Genomic DNA, 21,146 nt, shown 5'->3' with positions numbered 1-21,146 from the left:
AAATATATTTTTAATTCCTTGTTTTTTTGTCAAAATTAATGAATAAACATTTTAAATGAATACAGAATTTAAGTTAAAATGATCCCTCGCTACTTCACGGCTCAACTTTCGCTCCCTCAGTCATAGGCAGAGTTTGACTTTTGGGGCAGGGGAGGCACAACATGTTGATGACCCCAAAACGCAGTGTTAGCAATAAAATTAACTTACAATGAGCGTTTTTTGTTTCCCATCATTCTTGAGGGGAATTCTAAATCAGGGTGCTTCGGCGATACTTTTCGCCAAGATCGTCATCCATTGGGTGTCGGTGTCGTGCCAATGTAGTTACCCCAGTCAAAAATTTTATCCCCTATTCGATCAAAAAAAGTTGGTTCGATTTAAAAAAAAATTGCCTCAATCAAAATATATATTTTCAACCCCAAAAAAGTTGCTTCAGTGAAAAAATGTGTTTGAATGGAAAAATAAATTTTAAACTCAAAAAAACTAAAAATAAAATGCATGTGGAAGCTATTTTTCTTTGATAAGTTTTTATCTTTTTTTGATTGAAGTCAAGTTTTTTCTTGATTGAAGTAATGTTGATTTGTGTTTTGGCTAGGACATTTTTCCTCTCTATTATTCAATCAAAAAATAAGTTGCTTCAAAAAAATATAGATTTTCAAAAAGAAAAATCACTTCAATCAAAAAAAGAAAAATTTCAATCATAGAAAAAAATTTTTGAAAGCCTTTTTGTGTTTGGGCCATATTATGGTTAGGACATTTGTGTCTAAATCATCCCCCAAAAAGTTGCTTCAATCAAAAAAATTTTTTTTTCAAAGAAAAAAAATCATTTTTATAAATAATTTTTTCTCCAATATATATATATATATATATATATATATATATATATATATATATATATATATATATATATATATATATATATATATATATATATATGTACAGTGCTGCTCGAAAGTTTGTGAACCCCACAGCGATGGTCAGATTTTTTGTAAAAAAAACTAAAATAACCTTATTAAATGTTAAGTTATACCCAAATCCACAATACTGACATTCCAAATAATGGACTGAAACAAAAGAAATAGTTATATTGTCATTCTTTATTTAACAAAAGTGGTTGATTTAAGAAAAACTCAGATATCATGTGTGCAAAAGTATGTGAACCCCTTCAGTTAATAGGATATTGCGCCTCCTTTTCCAGAGATTACCTCAACCAAACGGTTTCTGTAGTGACTAATCAGCCTCTCACATCTACTTTGGGGGATTTTTGCCCATTCTTCCTTGCAGAACGCAGTCAGTTGAGAGAGGTTTGATGGGCGTCTGGCATGAACTGCTCGCTTCAGGTCCCGCCACAGCATTTCAATGGGATTTAGGTCAGGACTTTGACTGGGCCAGTCCAGAACATGAATCTTCTTCTTTTTCAGCCATTCCTTGGTTGTATTGCTGGAATGCTTTGGATCATTATCATGTTGCATGATCCACCTTCTGCCAAGCTTTAACTTCAAAACAGATGGCGTCAGGTTATGTTCTAGGATTTGACAATATTCCTCAGAATTCATGATTCCCTGGACTATGTGGAGTTGTCCAGGTCCTGAGGATGAAAAGCAAGCCCAGATCTTGACATTCCCACCTCCATGCTTCACTGTTGGGAGAAGGTTCTTTTGGTGGTATGCAGTGTTGACTTTTCGCCAGACATGGCGGTTTTGGTTGTGACCAAACAGTTCAATTTTGCACCTACATCAGTTGATGAAAACTCTTTTTAATTTAGTCTCGACAACACAACTGTTAAAAAAACAAAAAAAAAAAACTACTGAATTGATTGATTAGGAAATCAGGTTGAAATAATAGAAAATTCCAAAATGTTGAGGGGGTTCACAAACTTTTGAGCAGCACTGTATGTATGTATACACATACATATATATATTAGGGCTGTCAAACGATTAAAATTTTTAATCGAGTTAATTACAGCTTAAAAATTAATTAATCGTAATTAATCGCATTTAATCGCAATTCAAACCATCTATAAAATATGCCATATTTTTCTGTGAATTATATATATATTCTGTAAAATAAATTGCTGGAATGGAAAGATAAGACACAAGATGGATATATACATTCAACATACGGTACATAAGGACTGTAGTGGGCATTTCACTCTACTGTCATTTAAATCTGTCTATGCTGTCCTCACTCCGAAGCGTCTACTTTTTCCAAAGCTAGACAGCTAGTGAACGACGCCTTAATAATCAGACTTCTTCCTTTTTCATCTGATTTATTAATAAAATGGCCTCAAACCATTGTCCTCTTTAGACCGTCTTAAAACAACCAAAAAAAAAGTACACAAGCATTGCATTAGCAACAACGTTAGCTTAGCATGCTATACAGGTTAACTAAACATAAACAAAAAGCGTCTCATACAAAAAATATAACATTTTGCTTACTAACATAATATGTACATTCTTTACAACAACCACCTTACGGACAAATCTTGTCCAAGGATCATATAAGCACAACAGAGACGTCGTGCAGCCATATTAAACTGGCAAGAAATCAATAAACCATGTCGCAAAACGACCACAAGAGTTCGCTGTTAGACAGCGCAAAAAGCCTTGCTGTAAAACTTACCAAAAGGCAGAATACTGTCTGAGCGGGACATGTGCGTTAATTGCGTCAAATATTTTAACGTGATTAATTAAAAAAATTAATTACCGCGCGTTAACGTGTTAATTTTGACAGCCCTAATATTTATATATATATAGTATATATATATTGTATGCAAAGCAAATGACTGTCTAAGGTGCTCGAAAAATAATTTCGACCCATTATAAAAATGTTTTTTTTTTCATTTCATTCATTTTTGTTGCAGTTTTATTGGTTTTATATATATAGGAAAGTCAATTACATGCAATGACACTTTTCGGCCACCGGGGGGCTCCCACCCCATGACCCCCCCCCCCTTAAAATCCACTTATGCCCTCAGTGCATCGCTGATAAAAAAATATACATACATTATTACATAATAAAAGACTTCTGAAAACATTTATATACACTTTATTAACATCTATGTATGAATGTACACTTACACGCGTATCAAGAGAGTGGGAGAATGAATGAACCGTATGTATTATTTATACATTATTTTATGCATGTTATTTATATTATTAATATATTACTTACATGTTCCAAACTATGTAATGTTCTAATGATAACAGTTTTATGGCTTTATATATACTTATTGATATTATATATACACACAAACAAAGTATGTTAAAAATGGGGGATGAGACGACTTTGCGATTTTTCACTTCACGCGGTTGGTTCTGGTCACCATTAACAGCGATAATTGAGCGATTACTGTACTCTTATTAAAGGTTTTTATTTTTAAATAAGAGAATATTTACTATCTAATTTAATATATACAATTTTTTTATCATTATGATCATGGCTTTTCTTAATCGTAAAAAAGTTTTCAACGAAAACACAACTTAATCAAAAAGTTTTTTTCCAGTGTTTCTCTATTACACCAACCCCCCAAAAATGGCCTTTTTTATTTGTTTTAAGCTGACGTTAATGCAAGTCGCTCTAATTGGATCCATATTTCTTTTCTTAACAAGCTGCTGTAGAAGAAGACGAAACAGGAAACATTTGCTCCTTTACCGTAATGACCGCCATCCTGCTGCAAGCCGATCAAACATTACCAAAGTGGCCGCTTCACTTCTAATGAGTCCCAGAGACATCATGACACTATTGTTACTTGACACCCGCGAGGTCCGCCCCACTCCGGGCTTGCGGCATGTTGCATAACAGCAAATTAACCCCCCCGGGAACCCCGTCGCAGCGACCGCCATTAACAATGATGACACTTAAACAAAAGCGGCTGCCGAGTGCTCAACTTTGTCATCCTGAAGGAATCCTATTACGCTTCGGCGGCGGAATGTGCAGCGGGTGTTAGCGGACCTCTTTCTGGGTAATGGGCTGAGACGGGGGTTTGGCGAAGAGGGAGGGGGCTCGGAAAAAACTCCATTCAAAGCTTTTGTTTTCTTTGCCATCCGAGACGCTCGTTGTGTCTGCGCACCAGCAAGCCGCTATTGTTTTTTCAGCTTCCACTTCTAATTGTTACCTTCCCCAAGTAAGCTTTCGTTTGGTCACCTGGCATCGTTTAGCTCACACGACAAAATAATACTCCAAATAAGAGAATGTTTTCATCTAAAAACAAGTTCAAATGATCCAAGATAGCATTCGTGCTAACGCTTTGCGTACATCACCCGCCTTCAAATTTGCGTGACGGTCGTGAAAACAAAAAAATCAACAATCGAGCTCAGCAGATCAATGCGTATGTGTCCCAAGAATATACTTACCAAATGTCTTTCCAATCTACTGAGAGATAACGGAGGAGTAGGAATTTTAGTTCTTGTCTTCAACGACAGGTACAAAGTGAGTGACCTTTTGAGCCCTCCCCCAAGTCATCTAAACATATTCTAGTAAGAGTAAAAAATCTGGATTTACACATTTTTAGTTTAATCAAAAACATCCAACATAACTTTTTTTTCTATGACAAACATTTGAACCTTCAGGAATTGCTCACATTTCTGCATAAAATCACCATCAAATGTGATTTGATCTTTGTCAAAATCACACAGATGTAAAAAGAGTGTCTGCTTCAACTAAAACCACCCAAACATTTATAGGTTTTCATATTTTAATGAGGATAGCACGCAAAAAATGACAGAATGGGGAAAAATAAGTGAACCCTCTGCCTTTGAACCCTAAGGAAACTTAAAGTGCATGTGACACGAAAAAGCATGTTTATTTCATAATACACGCAGTATTTTATGCTCCTGACTGAATGATATGGACCGCTTGGATGTGTGTGGAAGCAATCGCTATATTTATTTAGTTTTTTTAATCCCGCGCCATGAAAATGAGTGACTTCGGGCTTCGGTCTTGCATTGAGGAGGAGGGCGCTGTGACGTGTACGGTAGAAGACGTCCTCTTCACTATACAGCGTACTGTTGTGTATGAGGACGAAGGATTCAGCTGATTTTGCGGTTTAATACGTTTATTTTTCGCATCACGCCAGCCAAACGGCTGCAGAAAAATCTTGTTTTATGAGGGAGAGGCGTGTGCGCCTTTTTGGAGTTTCAAAAGGTTCCCATTCACCGTGGATATTGGCCAAGCCCTACTACTGTGGGACCATTGGACTTACGAGGAAGTGAGTAAACATCTTGTTTTGTATTATGTCAAATGCGAATACAGCAATTACAAAGTAAACACTACAAACTTTCTTTAAATAAAGGACTACTTACGTTTGATCATTGATAGGCATGTAAAAAGCTCTCCTCATGCACATTAGCTGCACGTTAGCTGCACAACAACTGCAGCCACCCTCCTCCGGGGAACGAGATGTAAATTGCTCTCCGCCGGGTGGTTTGCCGATCCGCGAAGACAATCGACAACCCAGTCGTCATGTCAAATAATCCGGGCTAGTTATGTGTGATTTTCCGCTTCGAAGACTTTGAAACATCACTCGGTTCGGGTTAGCATGTCGGCTAGCTGTCACGCCTCTTGGTTTATTTACATTCTCCGAAGCTGGGGAAAGGAAATGACATATTTCCGATTTAGGTGTCATAAAATATCGTTCGGGAGGTGCGACAGTAAAGGTGAAGTAGACAGTTTTGACCATTATGGAGTAATTTTGCCATGCCATCCTGAATAAGTGCATTTTTATTATTTCATATGCCATTTAGCACAAGACTGTTATTTGTCATGACCATGCCATTTTTTTAGCAATTGGGGAAAGTACTTGGATAAAAAGAATATCCTATAAAAATATTGGAGTAGAGAGACTGAAACAATGACATTTTGCGCCGCTCTTCGTCGTGTTTTCCTCGTTCTGAATAATTCCCCCTCAATGGGCTAAATAGTAAAACCGATGAGCCCAGTCTCCCGCTGACGTCATCCACCTGTTGGGATGCTCGAGCGCTATAACTGTAGGCGTGGCTAATATATATTAGTATATATATGATTCTAATTCACTTAATAATGCTATTTAAGACTTTTTTTCTCCTGTCGTATGCTCTTTAAAGAGTAATTGAAACCTATTTTTACCAAACAATTTAAGTCAGGTGTGTGCCCAATCACTGATGAATGGTTTAAAGCTGTCCTGCCCACTATAAAACACACACCTGGTAAGAACTGTCTTGATGAGAAGCATCTGATGTGCATCATGACCCGGTCAAAAGAGCTGTCTGAAGACCTGGAATCAAGGATTGTTGATTTGTATCAAGCTGGGAAAGGATACAAAACCATTTGTAAAAGTCTGTATGTTCATCAATCGACAGTGGTAAAAAAGAACCCTTGAGTGTCTGCTGAAGACTCACAGAAATCACCGGCACAGTCCAATATCTCTGTGCACACATCAACTATATGTAAAACTATGGCCAAGAACGGTGTTCATGGGGGAATTCCACAGAGGAAGCCACTGCTGTCTAAAAAAAAAACATGGTTGCTCGTTTAATTTTCGCAAAAAGGCACTTGGACATTCCACAGAAGTTTTGGCTTGACCTAAAGACAACGATTCACACCAGACATCCCAGGAATCTGCCAGACTGATCTGCAACTACATGAAGTGTCTAGTTGAAGTTGTTGCACAAAATATTAAATGTGATGGTTCAATTACTTATTTTCCCCCTTCTGTCATTGTTTGCATAATATCCTCATTATGATATGACAACCTATAAATGTTTGGGTGGTTTTAGTTAAAGCAGACACTGTTTTTTCATCCGTGTGATTTTGACACAGATCAAATCACATTTGTTTGTGACTTTATGCAGAAATGTGCGAAATTTCAAAAGTTTTGGATACATTTCCATACCATTGTATTTTGTATCCCGAAAGGATATCGATATGCTCCTGCCAAAAATCAATGTATTGTTTTGAAAAGGTGTCACTGTTTAATAAAAAAGGAGCAATTTGCTACAAAAATCTTCCACTAGAATACTGTCTCTTTTAATTCAATGACTGCCATTGACGGCACTAAACGCCCAATCCATTTAGACTGGGAGGAGCAAATAACCATTCATTCATTCAAAACAATTGTCGGGGCATTTAAAAAGCTCACTTTCTGTTCATTTTAGGGCATTTACAGCAAATTTCCTGTCGAATTTGAGTTACTACATATACATTTAGGGTGATTCCCAGGTCACATCAACGGGAAATGAACCATAAATTCCCCCAAATCACAGAAAATGACCCAGAAATGCCCCAAAGTCAACATGAAGTGACCAAAAATCAACAGCAAAATAACTTGAAATGCCCCAAAATTAACTCGTTGGCTCCCATTGACCGCCATAGACCGTAGACGTCCAGTGCGTCTGAAGTGGGATGGAGATTAAGCCTTATGTGAAAAATTCTGATCTTCCCCTTTGAATTCAATTATTGGAAAGTTGATTACATGTGATGATATTTTTCGGTTGTCATTCTTATGTCAAGGTGGCAAAGGGAATAAAATTGGTAAAAGGTAGCTTAGTTACTTTGATAATAAAGTAATCAGTAAAGTCACTACACTACTGGCCAAAAGTGTTGGCACTTCTGTATTTGTCAGATAATGCTCAATTTCTCCCAGGAAATGATTGCAATTACTAATACTTTCATAGTAATATCTTTATTTATTGTGCTTGCAATGAAAAAAATACAAAAGAGAATGAAAAAACTAATGAAATCATGATCATTTTACACCAAACTCAAAAAATGGGCTGGACATAAGTATTAGCACCCTCAGCCAAATACTTGGTAGCACAACCTTTAGACAAAATAACTGCGAACAACCGCTACCGGTATCCATCAGTGAGCTTCTTACAATGGAATTTTAGACCATTCTATTTTGGCCAACTGCTCCAAGTCTCTGAGATTTGAAAGGTGCCTTCTGCAAACTGTCATTTTCAGATCTCTCCACATGTGTTCTATGGGATTCAGGTCTGGACTCATTGCTGGCCACTTTATAAGTCTCCAGTGCTTTCTCTCAAACCTTTTTCTAGTGCTTTTTGAAGTGTGTTGTGGGTCATTGTCCTGCTGGAAGACCTATGACCTCTGAGGAAGACCCAGCTTTCTCAGACTGGGCCCTACATTATGCTGAAAAATTTGTTGGTCGTCTTCAGACTTCATAATGCCATCCACACGGTCAAGTAGTCCAGTGCCAGGGGCAGCAAAGCAACCCCAAAACATCAGGGAACGTCCGCCATGTTTGACTGTGGGGACCGTGTTCTTTTCTTTGAAGGCCTTGTTTTTTTTCCCTGTAAACTTTATGTTGATGCCTTTTCCCAAAAAGCTCTACTTTTGTCTCTTTCCCTGTAAACTTTTATGTTGATGCCTTTTCCCAAAAAGCTCTACTTTTGTCTCATCTGACCAGAGAACATTCTTCAAAAACGTTTTTGGCTTTCTCAGGTAAGTTTTGGCAAACTCAAACTTGGCTTTTTTATGTCTCTGGGTCAGAAGTGGGGTCTTCCTGGGTATCCTACCATAGAGTCCCTTTTCATTCAGATCCCGACGGATAGAACGGGTTGACACTGACTGCAGGACAGTTTGAACTAGTTTGGATGTTAGTCGAGGTTCTTTATCCATCATCCGCACAATCTTTCGTTGAGATCTCTCGTCATTTTTTCTTTTCTGTCCACATCTAGGGAGGTTTAGCCACAGTGCCATGGGCTTCACACTTATCGATGACACTGTGCACGGTAGACACAGGAACATTCAGGTCTTTGGAGATGGACTTGCAGCCTTGACATTGCCCATGCTTCCTCACAATTTTGTTTCTCAAGTCCTCAGACAGTTCTTTGGTCTTCTTCCTTTTCTCCATGCTCAATGTGGTACACACAAGGACACAGGACAGAGGTTGAGTCAACTTTAATCCATTTTAACTGGCCGCAAGTGTTATTTAGTTATTGCCACCACCTGTTATGTGCCACAGGTAAGTAACAGGTGCTGTTAATTACACAAATTAGAGAAGAATCAGATGGTTTTCCAAAGGGTGCCAATATTTTTGTCTGGCCCATTTTTGGAGTTTTGTGTAAAATGATAATGATTTAATTTTCTTCCCATTTTTTTGGGGTGTTTTTTCATTGCAAGCAAAATCAATGAAGACAGAGTGTATCACAAAAGTGAGTACACCCCTCGCATTTCTGCAGATATTTAAGTATATCTTTTCATGGAAAAACACTGATAAAATGACACTTTGACACAATGAAAAGTAGTCTGTGTGCAGCTTATATAATAGAGTTCATATATTTTCCCCTCAAAATAACTAAAAATATAGCCATTAATATCTAAACACCTTGCAACAAAAGTGAGTACACCCCTATGAAAAAAATGCACATCCCTAAATGTCCAAATTGAATACTGCTTGTCATTTTTCCTCCAAAATTTCATGTGACTCGCTACAGGAGTGCTGAAAAAAAGCCCGCCCGTCTCATCAGACCATAGGACATGGTTCCAGTAATCCATGTGCTTTGTTGACATGTCTTCAGCAAACTGTTTGCAGGCTTTCTTGTGTACCGTCTTCAGGAGAGGCTTCATCCTCGGGTGACAGCCATGCACACCAATTTCATGTAGAGTGCGGCGTATGGTCTGAGTACTAACAGGCTGACCCACCTCCTCTTCAATCTCTGCAGTATTGCTGACAGCACTACTGTAACGAATCACATGACATTTTGGAGGGAAAATGACAAGCAGTACTCAATTTGGACATTTAGGGATGTACGTAGTTTCTAAGGGGTGTACTCACTTTTGTTGCCAAGGGTTTAGATATTAATGGCTATATTTTGAATTATTTTGTGGGGAAAATTAATTAACTCTATTATATAAACTGCACGCAGACTACTTTTCATTGTGTCAAAGTGTCATTTTGTCAGTGTTGCCCCATGAAAAGATACACTTAAATATCTGCAGAAATGCGAGGGGTGTACTCACTTTTGTGATACGCTGTATTACTATCAAAGCATTGTAATTGCAGTCATTTTCTGGGAGAAATTGAACATTATCTGACAATACTGTTGGCCAGCTGTGTAGAATCAGTAATCAGAAATTACATTTTTCATGTAATCTGTGAAAACACTGATCACTACCTTTGGTTTTCACCGAGTTATGCCATTTTTTCCACACCTTGCGTTCCTCTAACAGAGTGCGTTTTCAACTCAATGAGGTTTGTCCAGTCAACACTGCTTTGTTTAGTTTTATTATGGTATTGCACATGCAGTAAAAGGACTAAAAAGGAGGATGCTTCTTCTTTGGCTTAAAACAATAGATGCCTCTCATAAATTCCCGCAAAGACAGTAATATGACAGGCAATAAAGTCATTCGTAGCCTCGAAAGAAACCCACGCGACTAGGAATTTATGCCTTTTCGCATTAAAAGATGTATGTAAAATGCTGATTTCACTTGTTGCCGCTGAATGATTGCGACAGCCGTTGTCCGGAATCATCTGTATCTTATCATGAGACGAAAGGAAAGAGGAAAAGTTCTTAGAGAAGAAAAACGCAGAGCTGGCTTTTGAAGAGCCTCGTTGTCCGCGACTGGTTCTCATCAGTTGTGACAATAAAAGTCACGGCGCTGAAACAAAGCAACGCTTCATGAAAAAAAGGAACGAGGGGGTTGGGTGGGCTCGGCCTGTGCTCAATTATTCTCCTTCCTGATGGGAGAGGCTTGAAAGAATTCAAACTTTAAATTGTCCCGAAATGTGACTGGTTGCGTGTCTCTACGTGCAGTGCAATTGGCTGGCGGCCAGTCCCGGTTGTGTGGACTTGAGGCACTTGTTGTTAGCACAGAAGACAGGAAGTAGGAAGTCATGTGACGTGCTCAAGCTCATTTATATATACTTATGATACATCTGTACATTTTTGGGTGTTACATGTCGGTGCTTGAGGACACCTGGGACAAACGGGGGTCCGAATCGGTCTCAAAGCGGTAGTGGTAGCCCTCCCACACCTCCCTGCAGGCGTCGCGCATGTCGTACACGCGCTTCTTGATGCCCCTGCGGTTAAGGTAAAGCACCAAGAGAAACACCAGGCCCACAAGTCCCAGAACCAGGCCCAAGAACACATAGGACGTCTGCAGGGCCAGTTCGGCTCCGGCGCCCCTTGGGCGGCACCCCAAGCTGCCGGAGGCGCCCACCACCGAGAGCAGGGAGGCGTTCCTCAGGTTAGCGGGGAAGGCGCACATCATCTGGTCGGGGTTCCTGATGCGTCCCCGGGAGCGGTTGAGCCAACGGGCAAAAGGTTCGATGCCGCACGTACAGGTGAACGGGTTCTCCCCTAGGAGGATCTCGGCCTCGGGGAGCGAGTCCAGCTCGCGAAGGCCCTCCTCGGGCACGTTCCTTAGCGAGTTGAGCGTCAAATCCAGCTCCTGGAGGTCCCCCAAACCGGCCAGGGTGGCATTGTGGAAGGCCACCAGGGAGTTATTGGTCAGCAATAGTCGACGAAGTCCACCCAGCCGGGTGAACATACCCGGCGGCAGGTAGATGATGCTGTTGTGCGATAGATCCAGGCCACGGAGCGACGTCAGAGAGCTATGGCGCAGCGCCGCCGACAAGTCCAAAATGCCCGAGCGGTTGTAGAGGGCGCGGCTCAGGTTGAGCTCGCGTAGGGATCGCTCGGCCACCGTTAAGGCTTCCGGGTGGAGCACCGCCAGCTGGTTGCAGCTCAGGTCCAGCGAGCGAAGACTCGTCAGGCTCGAGAAGGTGTGAGATTCCACCTCGGAAATCCTGTAGGATAGACGCAGATTACGATCTTTCATTCATTATGACGTTGCTTTGACCATTTGACCACAAGCAGCAATTTAGCAGCAACTGAACAAATCTTCAAAAATATCCTCTGCAAAAATAAATGATTATTACTAGAGATGTCCCGATCGATCGGCATCCCAATCGATCGGGTCCGATCATGTCATTTTCAAAGTATCGGAATCGGCAAAAAAAATATCAGCCATGCCTTTTTTTAATATATATATATATATATATATTATTTAATTAAATCGTTTTCTAATTGTATTTAACGTTACAGACATAGTATGTTACGCTCATCCAGAGTATTTAGTTTAGGCTTAAGGTAGGGTTATCAAATTTATCCCGATAACGGCGGTAATTAAATTTTTTTTTAAATGTATCACGTTAAAATATTTAACGCAATTAATGCATGCACTGCACGACCCACTCACACATTGTTGTGTTCAATCTGTAATGGCGCCGTTTTACCTATATAGAGAGATAAAAGGCAGCATAAAATGAGTAGAGTGAATTTTGACAGCCTTTGGAGCCTTTTTTTAATTGGCTAAAGCCTTACAATCCCTCTCCCTACGATTAGAAATATAATGGGAAGCAATGTGTGGAAGCAAGGTAGCAATTTATCTTTTTCTTAACACCTTATGTTATTTCCCAACGCAGAGAAGATATATCAATTGGTAGCACTACGCACAGTCATGGTTCCACTTCCCATCATGCATTTGGGCATGGCTACAGTATCATTTACTGAAAGCTCAACAAATACACTAGATGGCAATATTTAGTCACAATATACAAAGTCACAAGTATTTCTATCCGTGGATCCCTCTCACAGAAAGAATCTTAATAATGTAAATGCCATTTTGAGGATTTATTGTCATAATAAACAAATACAGTACTTATGTACTGTATGTTGAATGTATATATTCGTCCGAGTTTTATTCATTTTTTTCTTAATACATTGCCAAAATGTATATGATCGGGAAAAATTATCGGGAATGATTGGAATTGAATCGGGAGCAAAAAAAAGCAATCGGATTGGGAAATATCGGGATCAGCAGATACTCAAACTAAAACGATCGGGATCGGATCGGGAACAAAAAAACATGATCGGAACAACCCTAATTATTACGACAGATTATCAATCACCTCTAGTTGTTTTGAGAATCGTTTGTCTGCATGAGTGTCATACAATCCCACCTGGTGGCTAAATCACGCACACCATATAGAAGTGTATTTATGATGCACTAAATGTTTAATTCTTTACTAGTTTGTAATTATCTGTTTATTTTCTGGTTGCTTAGTGGACTTTTATTGTGGTGGCTGGTGCTTATAGCATTAACTGGCCAGAGGAGTGACTGCGTTTGTCATATCATAGTATAATGGATAGTATAGTGTGACTGTTATTTCTGTGGGTTGATTTCTATAGTGCAAGTTGTCAGTTCTCATGGTTAATTGCAATATTTATACATTTGAGAATTACACATTCAAAATGTAAATAACCATTATTTTAAATCCTGTGAAAACTGCATTTACAATTTTAAAAATGTTTTGTTAAATATACAAATGAATTCATAACAAATAAATATGGTTGGATCACATAACAATCAGTAATAATTTTAAAAACATAAACAAGATCAAATTTTTCTCATTATTCTTAAAAAAAAAACACCAACAACAACAACCAATCATGAATTGCAACGGTCTAAAAAGAACAAAAGGTAAAACATCACCATATATTTTTTGTTGAAAATGTTATTTTTTTATATCAATAGTTAGTATAACAACAACAACAAAAAAACAAATTGAAGAGTGATCTTGTAAAAATTAAATACCATAAAATAATATGAAGGATTAAAACAAACTCCAAATTTAGATGCCTTGTTTTAGGTTAAAAAATACATAATTAGACACTACACTTACATTTTGTTTTAAATAAAATAGAAAACGCTCAATCAATCCTATAAAATATACAGTATATGTCGGAAAAACACAGACAAGTCTGAAAAAGCAGTTTCTGCTCTTGTACTCCTCTTTAAAAGAAACTGCTGTATTTTAAGCCAAAACAACTTGTGTTTGATAGAACAATATGTCTATATGCTGCCATAGCAGATTCATGGCGCATGAAGCCCCCGAACTATTTTTAATTTGCCCATTTTACCCTGAAAACCGCCTTTTACAGACGTCGCGCAACCGCTTTTGTTTTAACCCAGCCATAAAACGAAGGTAATTAATTATATTTATTATTCAAAATGTCTGTCATTTTTAGCTTGGAATTAGAGATGTGATCGGGTCCGATCATGTCATTTTCAAAGTATCGGAATCGGCAAAAAAATATCGGCCATGCCTTTTTTTAATAAAATTGTTTTCTAATTGTATTTAACGTTACAGACATAATATGTAACACTCATCTAGAGTCTTTAGTTTAGGCTTAAGGTAGGGTTATCAAATTTATCCCGATTACGGCGGTAATCAATTTTTTAAAAAATGTATCACGTTAAAATATTTAACGCATCTAATGCATGCACTGCGCGACCCACTCATGCATTGTCGCGCTCAATCTGTAAATGCGCCGTTTTACCTATATAGAGAGATAAAAGGCAGCGTAAAATGAGTAGAGTGAATTCTGGCAGCCTTTGGAGCGTTTTTTTAATTGGCTAAAGCCTTACAGTCCCTCTCCCTACGATTAGAAATATCATGGGAAGCAATGTGGGGAAGCAAGGTAGAAATTGATCTTTTTCTTAACACCTTATGTTATTTCCCAACGCAGAGAAGATTTATCAATTGGTAGCACTACGCACAGTCATGGTTCCACTTCCCGCCATGCATTTGGGCATGGCTACAGTATCATTTACTGAAAGCTCAACAAATACACTAGATGGCAATATTTAGTCACAATATACAAAGTCACAAGTCTTTCTATCCGTGGATCCCTCTCACAGAAAGAATGTTAATAATGTAAATGTCATCTTGAGGATTTATTGTCATAATAAACAAACACAGTACTTATGTACTGTATGTTGAATGTATATATTCGTCCGAGTTTTATTCATTTTTTTCTTAATGCATTGCCAAAATGTATATGATCGGGAAAAATTATCGGGAATGATTGGAATTGAATCGGGAGCAGAAAAAAGCAATCGGATCGGGAAATATCGGGATCGGCAGATACTCAAACTAAAACGATCGGGATCGGATCGGGAGCAAAAAAACATGATCGGAACAACCCTACTTAGAATCATTATTGGTGTCTAAAATTTCGTCCCAAAAAAAAAAAACACTTTAAAAAAATTATTCACTCACATATTTTAAACTTTTAAACATGTGACATCACAATGAAAAAAATGACGTCTGTAAAAAAGTCACGGATATTTACCTCGTAACTATCGCTTAATTGTAATTTTTTTTGTTTCTTTCGCATTTTTTCCGATATGTAGATGATAAATAATCGATCCAAACAAAGAAAAATTGGAAAAAAAAACATTTAAAAAGGTAAATTAATAAAAAAGAAAATCTCGACCATTCCTTGATGTCTGCGAATTCTGCATTGGCGACCTATGTTATATGACCATGTTTCACCCATAAAATCCAGCTGTGGCCATTCACAGCTGTGTATTGATACCCAGTGATACATGGTACATGGAGTTTTTGGATCGAAACAAGTTAAGTACGCGATAATATCTTGTTAAAGTCATGGCGTCTGTAATTCTGCTCTCGCATGCTCTCACCTAGGGTTTTGCTGTTAAATTTTTTTTTTTTTTTTTTAAATGCCCTCCTGTTCAGAATTTTTCTTCCCCCAGAAAATTGAGATTTTAAGCTTTCCAATGATGTATCACACATGCATATCAGATAATTTTGAAATTTGGCCAAATTGGGGGTCTCAACGGAACTTCAAGTCACCTGAGTGTTTTCCGCCATATATATTTCATATCAGAAAAGAAAGAAAAATTGTCAATTCAAAAAGTGAAATCAAAAGCTGGGTGATCGGCGTTACCTATTATTGCTTAGTGAAAGGTTGGTGACATTCTCCAGGCCTTTGAAAGACTCGGGTCCGATTCTCATGATCTGGTTACCGGTGATGAAGAGGTTCCGGGCGTATCCTGGGATCCCGAGCGGGACGCTGCGGAGCTCCTTGGCCACGCACTTTACCGTGTGCGCCGCCTCGGAGCACTCGCAGCCCGGCGGGCAGGAGGCGGCCGCCGGTGCGTAAGCGGAACCCAGCAGCAGGAGCGAGCAGCCGAGGAGTAGAAAACTATTTCTGAACTTGGGCATGATTGGCGTCAAAAAGGATGAAGAAGAAAAATGGAGAAGGATCAGCTCGTGCAACGCATTTCCACCGGCTGCAGTCCGGAGTGGCGCCGCGTCTCCAGCGCTTCCATGCGAACACCAGCAGCCACGAGTGGGGGGTAGCGTCGGGGGAAGTGCCTTTTTGTATGCGTGGGGGTCCTTTGCAAGCGAAAAGAAGGAGGGCGTCGGGTTTTTTTTTCTTCAAACCAACCAAGTTAAGAGAGAGAGAGAAAGAGGGGGGGGACAGAGCATCGCGCATACACTGTTGGGGAGGGGCATGGAGTTCCGGACCGGATCCGGATTCAGTGGGTCGGCTTGCTTGCCTCACACTAGGAGGGAGAAACAGAGTGTTCCTTGATTCAAATAATATTTTTATCCTTTCTTGTACCTTTAAATAACACTTTGACAGTTGAATTTAAAGTAATCTAGTTTAGGGATGTCCTGATCGCACCGAATCAGAGTCACCAGATTTTGAGAATTTGCCGATACTGGGTACCGATCCAGTATCGATAAAAAAGTTTTTTTTTAAATTATTTGAACAAAAGTTCTAAAAATGTTACATACTGTACCTTTAACAGTACTTCCTCCTCTTCTTTGTCCGGGAGTGTTACGGAGGATAAAACGTATATATTTTTGTTTCTTTTGACAATGCACTTTTTAACTCTTAAAAAAATATATACAGTGCCTTGCAAAAGTATTCGGCCCCCTTGAACCTTGCAACCTTTCGCCACATTTCAGGCTTTAAACATAAAGATATAAAATTTTAATTTTTTGTCAAGAATCAACAACAAGTGGGACACAATCGTGAAGTGGAACAATATTTATTGGATAATTTAAACTTTTTTAACAAATAAAAAACTGAAAAGTGTGGCGTGCAATATTATTCAGCCCCATTGCGTTAATACTTTGTAGCGCCACCTTTTGCTCCAATTACAGCTGCAAGTCGCTTGGGGTATGTTTCTATCAGTTTTGTACATCGAGAGACTGACATTCTTGCCCATTCTTCCTTGCAAAACAGCTCGAGCTCAGTGAGGTTGGATGGAGAGTGTTTGTGAACAGCAGTCTTCAGCTCTTTCCACAGATTCTCGATTGGATTCAGGTCTGGACTTTGACTTGGCCATTCTAACACCTGGATACGTTTATTTTTGAACCATTCCATTGTAGATTTGGCTTTATGTTTTGGATCATTGTCCTGTTGGAAGATAAATCTCCGTCCCAGTCTCAGGTCTTGTGCAGATACCAACAGGTTTTCTTCCAGAATGTTCCTGTATTTGGCTTCATCCATCTTCCCGTCAATTTTAACCATCTTCCCTGTCCCTGCTGAAGAAAAGCGGGCCCAAACCATGATGCTGCCACCACCATGTTTGACAGTGGGGATGGTGTGTTCAGGGTGATGAGCTGTGTTGCTTTTACGCCAAACATATCGTTTTGCATTGTGGCCAAAAAGTTCAATTTTGGTTTCATCTGACCAGAGCACCTTCTTCCACATGTTTTGTGTGTCTCCCAGGTGGCTTGTGGCAAACTTTAAACGAGACTTTTTATGGATATCTTTGAGAAATGGCTTTCTTCTTGCCACTCTTCCATAAAGGCCAGATTTGTGCAGTGTACGACTGATTGTTGTCCTATGGACAGACTCTCCCACCTCAGCTATAGATCTCTGCAGTTCATCCAGAGTGATCATGGGCCTCTTGGCTGCATCTCTGATCAGTTTTCTCCTTGTTTGAGAAGAAAGTTTGGAAGGACGGCCGGGTCTTGGTAGATTTGCAGTGGTCTGATGCTCCTTCCATTTCAATATGATGGCTTGCACAGTGCTCCTTGAGATGTTTAAAGCTTGGGAAATCTTTTTGTATCCAAATCCGGCTTTAAACTTCTCCATAACAGTATCTCGGACCTGCCTGGTGTGTTCCTTGGTTTTCATAATGCTCTCTGCACTTTAAACAGAACCTTGAGACTATCACAGAGCAGGTGCATTTATACGGAGACTTGATTACACACAGGTGGATTCTATTTATCATCATCGGTCATTTAGGACAACATTGGATCATTCAGAGATCCTCACTGAACTTCTGGAGTGAGTTTGCTGCACTGAAAGTAAAGGGGCCGAATAATATTGCACGCCCCACTTTTCAGTTTTTTATTTGTTAAAAAAGTTTAAATTATCCAATCAATGTTGTTCCACTTCACGATTGTGTCCCACTTGTTGTTGATTCTTGACAAAAAAATTAAATTTCATATCTTTATGTTTGAAGCCTGAAATGTGACGAAAGGTTGCAAGATTCAAGGGGGCCGAATACTTTTGCAAGGCACTGTACAGTGATCCCTCGTTTTTCGCGGTTACTAGGGACCAGAACCCACCACAATAAGTGAAAAAACGCGAAGTTGCGTGCCACCCACCAAAAAAAAAAAAAAAATTTTTTTTTTGTGTGTTTTCAATGTATTTATTCAGATATAGCATTGGAAAGCGATACATATAGACCCTACTCACATGACGTCACAACCACGCCTCCACGCCATATTGTCCGTCAACTCGTCGTGTTGACGCATTACCGCTACGTCAATTCCTCCTATCATGCCGTGTTTTTCTGCTCGTTAACATTAATTATCAAAATGGTGAAGGCGTGTGTGGCGGTTGGTTGCAATAACAGAGAAGATAGACGGAGACACTTGAAGTTCTACCGTATTCCGAGAGACCCGGAGAGGAGAGGGAGATGGACTGCTGCAATTCGACGAGAAAACTGGGCTCCAAACGATTACCACAGATTATGTAGTCGTCATTTTATATCTGGTAAGATGCATTTAATATTTATTTAGAGGGTTTCGGGCTGACAACCACAATTAACATCCTTGCTAGGCTAATCGCCGACACCATACCGTTTCAAATTCAAGATGCTCATTTCTTCCACCATCTTTATTTTTTGAGTAATATTTAGCTGGTAACAAGTGGAAGAAGCTGGCCTCGTCTACGGATCATCAGTTAAACAGGGGTGTCCAAACTTTTTGCAAAGGGGGCCAGATTTGGTGTGGTAAAAATGTGGGGGGCTACCTGGGCTGATTTACGTAGAACAATACATTTGAAGAAATTTTAGCAAGCCCATCTGTGTGTCACATTTGCTTTATTATTATTTTTTTTAATTAATAATTTCAACAATCTCGCCTTTGTGGCGTTCTCTTTCGACCCTCGGGCTCTTGCGAAATACTGCTGCTGTGAAATTAAATTAGCTTCAAGTTGCTTTAATTTCTCGTTGCGTATCTTCCGCGACTGTCTCTTTGCAAATGAGGCAGACACAGTTGTGTATTTTATTGAAGAAATAGTCCAAAATGCACCTATCCTTGACGTGTCGCAGTCAACTTTTTTTTTTTTATTGATTGTCGCCATTTTAGAAAATTGGAAGTAAAGGGGCAGACGGGGTAATGTTGCTTAGAGTGCTGCTCTTAAAGTTTTTCAAACTGTCGTGAGAATAGGCTGAGTTTTTGTGGACAAGATAGTTGTAGATATCAGGGTAGCAGATGTCAGGCAGAGACGGCGAAAACATCGGGTTGAAAAACATCGATTTAGGCATCAAATATGGATCTGGCGAATGGATAAACTGAAGCTTTTCCACATAACGCCTTTTATGCAACGCATCCAATGAATTTACAGCGTCAGATAACACTGGGGCTTCCATGAATTGCTTTATAAATTGCACGACTAATTGAAACCATTGAGAATAGGGCTAAACAATGACAGACAATATGGCGGCCGGATACAGCGACACGTCATTTTGTCACGTTGGTGAGTAGGGTCTATAAGACATGTTTTTTTCACTTTTTTTTTTTTTTTTTAATATAACAAAAAAATGTGAATATATATATATATATATATATATATATATATATATATATATATATATATATATATATATATATATATATATATATATATATAGTAATAAATGGTTTTTAAGCACTTCAAATGTAATAATTATGATAAGTTTTAAACACGTTACTGTCCCACCGAAATATTAATAAACAAGAATAAAGTAGTAGAGAAATGCTTGGCTTCATTAAATGCTTCATTGAGTGAGTCTACTCAAATCCACTCAAGCTGCACACTTACACACAATGAGTTGCCACAGCAACTGCTTAACAAGTGATGTACACATGCAATGCGTTTGAAGTTCGTGACTCTGGCATGATCAAACACAAACATCTCTCAACATCGTTAACTTTAATAAGCAACTCCAGTGCAGTGCCTGATGAAAAAAAGAGCAGGGAGAGGGAGGGAGCGAGAGTGAGACTACGTGATCTGCTCAGGACAACTCATCTGTATTATTATTTTTTTAATTGAAAAAAAAAAACTCCGCGATGGACTAAGGGTGCGAAGTTTGAAGCGCGAAGTAGCGAGGGATCACTGCATATAAAAGTGTACTGCCCAAAACAGTGCATTTCCTTGTGCACTGCCCGACAGCCAGCTAACATTATATGTCCTCCAATAAAACACAAGTTCTTTTCTTGTTTTTATATAAAGTAATTCGTTTATGTTTCTGAAACTGTAACAAAGAAACATGCATGCATTCAACACAACTTCACAATACACACTGGTATAAAAATACCGTGTAGACACTACAATTCACTTGAGCTACAAGCTATAAGTATAGGTTAGCTTCCATACAGCAGGACGTATTAACAAATTTCATTCCTAGAGCTTTTCCTCATAAACACCTATACTGCATCTAAACAGGTTGGTATAGATGTAAAATACTTGTATAGTTTCCAAGGCAGAAACGTAACAGAAAGCACTCAACAGCGTCAATGAGACTGACAGGCTGTGTACTGTGAAAATGAACATGTATGAGCATTCATTCCAAATGAGCATGTATTTCAAACTGCGTCACATGGTGGATGCAGTGAATTATTAGGACCACAAGGTGGCAGTACCGTACAGTAAAATGTTTACTGGCTGTTAACACTGGCGACTCTAGCCAGCACAATAAGTTTTTGTTTTTTTTAATTAAAAACCCAATCCAATTCACCCTCTGAAAAAGGGCCTGATCTGCCCGATTTCTGTTCACGGGATTGTATTGGGACATCCCTAATCTAGTTTGAATCCAGATCTTAC

General features: G+C 39.0%; 1 protein-coding gene across 1 annotated transcript; it reads right to left on the bottom strand.

Annotated features, from left to right (window-relative positions):
- Positions 1 to 10,141: 10,141 nt before the first annotated feature.
- Positions 10,142 to 16,205, bottom strand: tpbga (trophoblast glycoprotein a). Its single transcript, XM_057828324.1, has 2 exons — positions 15,756 to 16,205; positions 10,142 to 11,746 (listed from the first exon to the last, which is right to left on the bottom strand). The coding sequence occupies exons 1-2, from the start codon at positions 16,031 to 16,033 to the stop codon at positions 10,891 to 10,893; spliced, it is 1,134 nt and encodes a 377-aa protein (XP_057684307.1). The 5' UTR covers positions 16,034 to 16,205; the 3' UTR covers positions 10,142 to 10,890.
- Between the last annotated feature and the right edge of the window lie 4,941 nt (positions 16,206 to 21,146).

This window comes from Corythoichthys intestinalis, chromosome 22 (assembly GCF_030265065.1).
Source record: "Corythoichthys intestinalis isolate RoL2023-P3 chromosome 22, ASM3026506v1, whole genome shotgun sequence".
In the NCBI taxonomy this organism is placed as follows: Eukaryota; Metazoa; Chordata; class Actinopteri; order Syngnathiformes; family Syngnathidae; genus Corythoichthys; species Corythoichthys intestinalis.
Note: the sequence above shows the minus strand (reverse complement) of the source record. Positions and strands in the feature narration are given on the sequence as shown.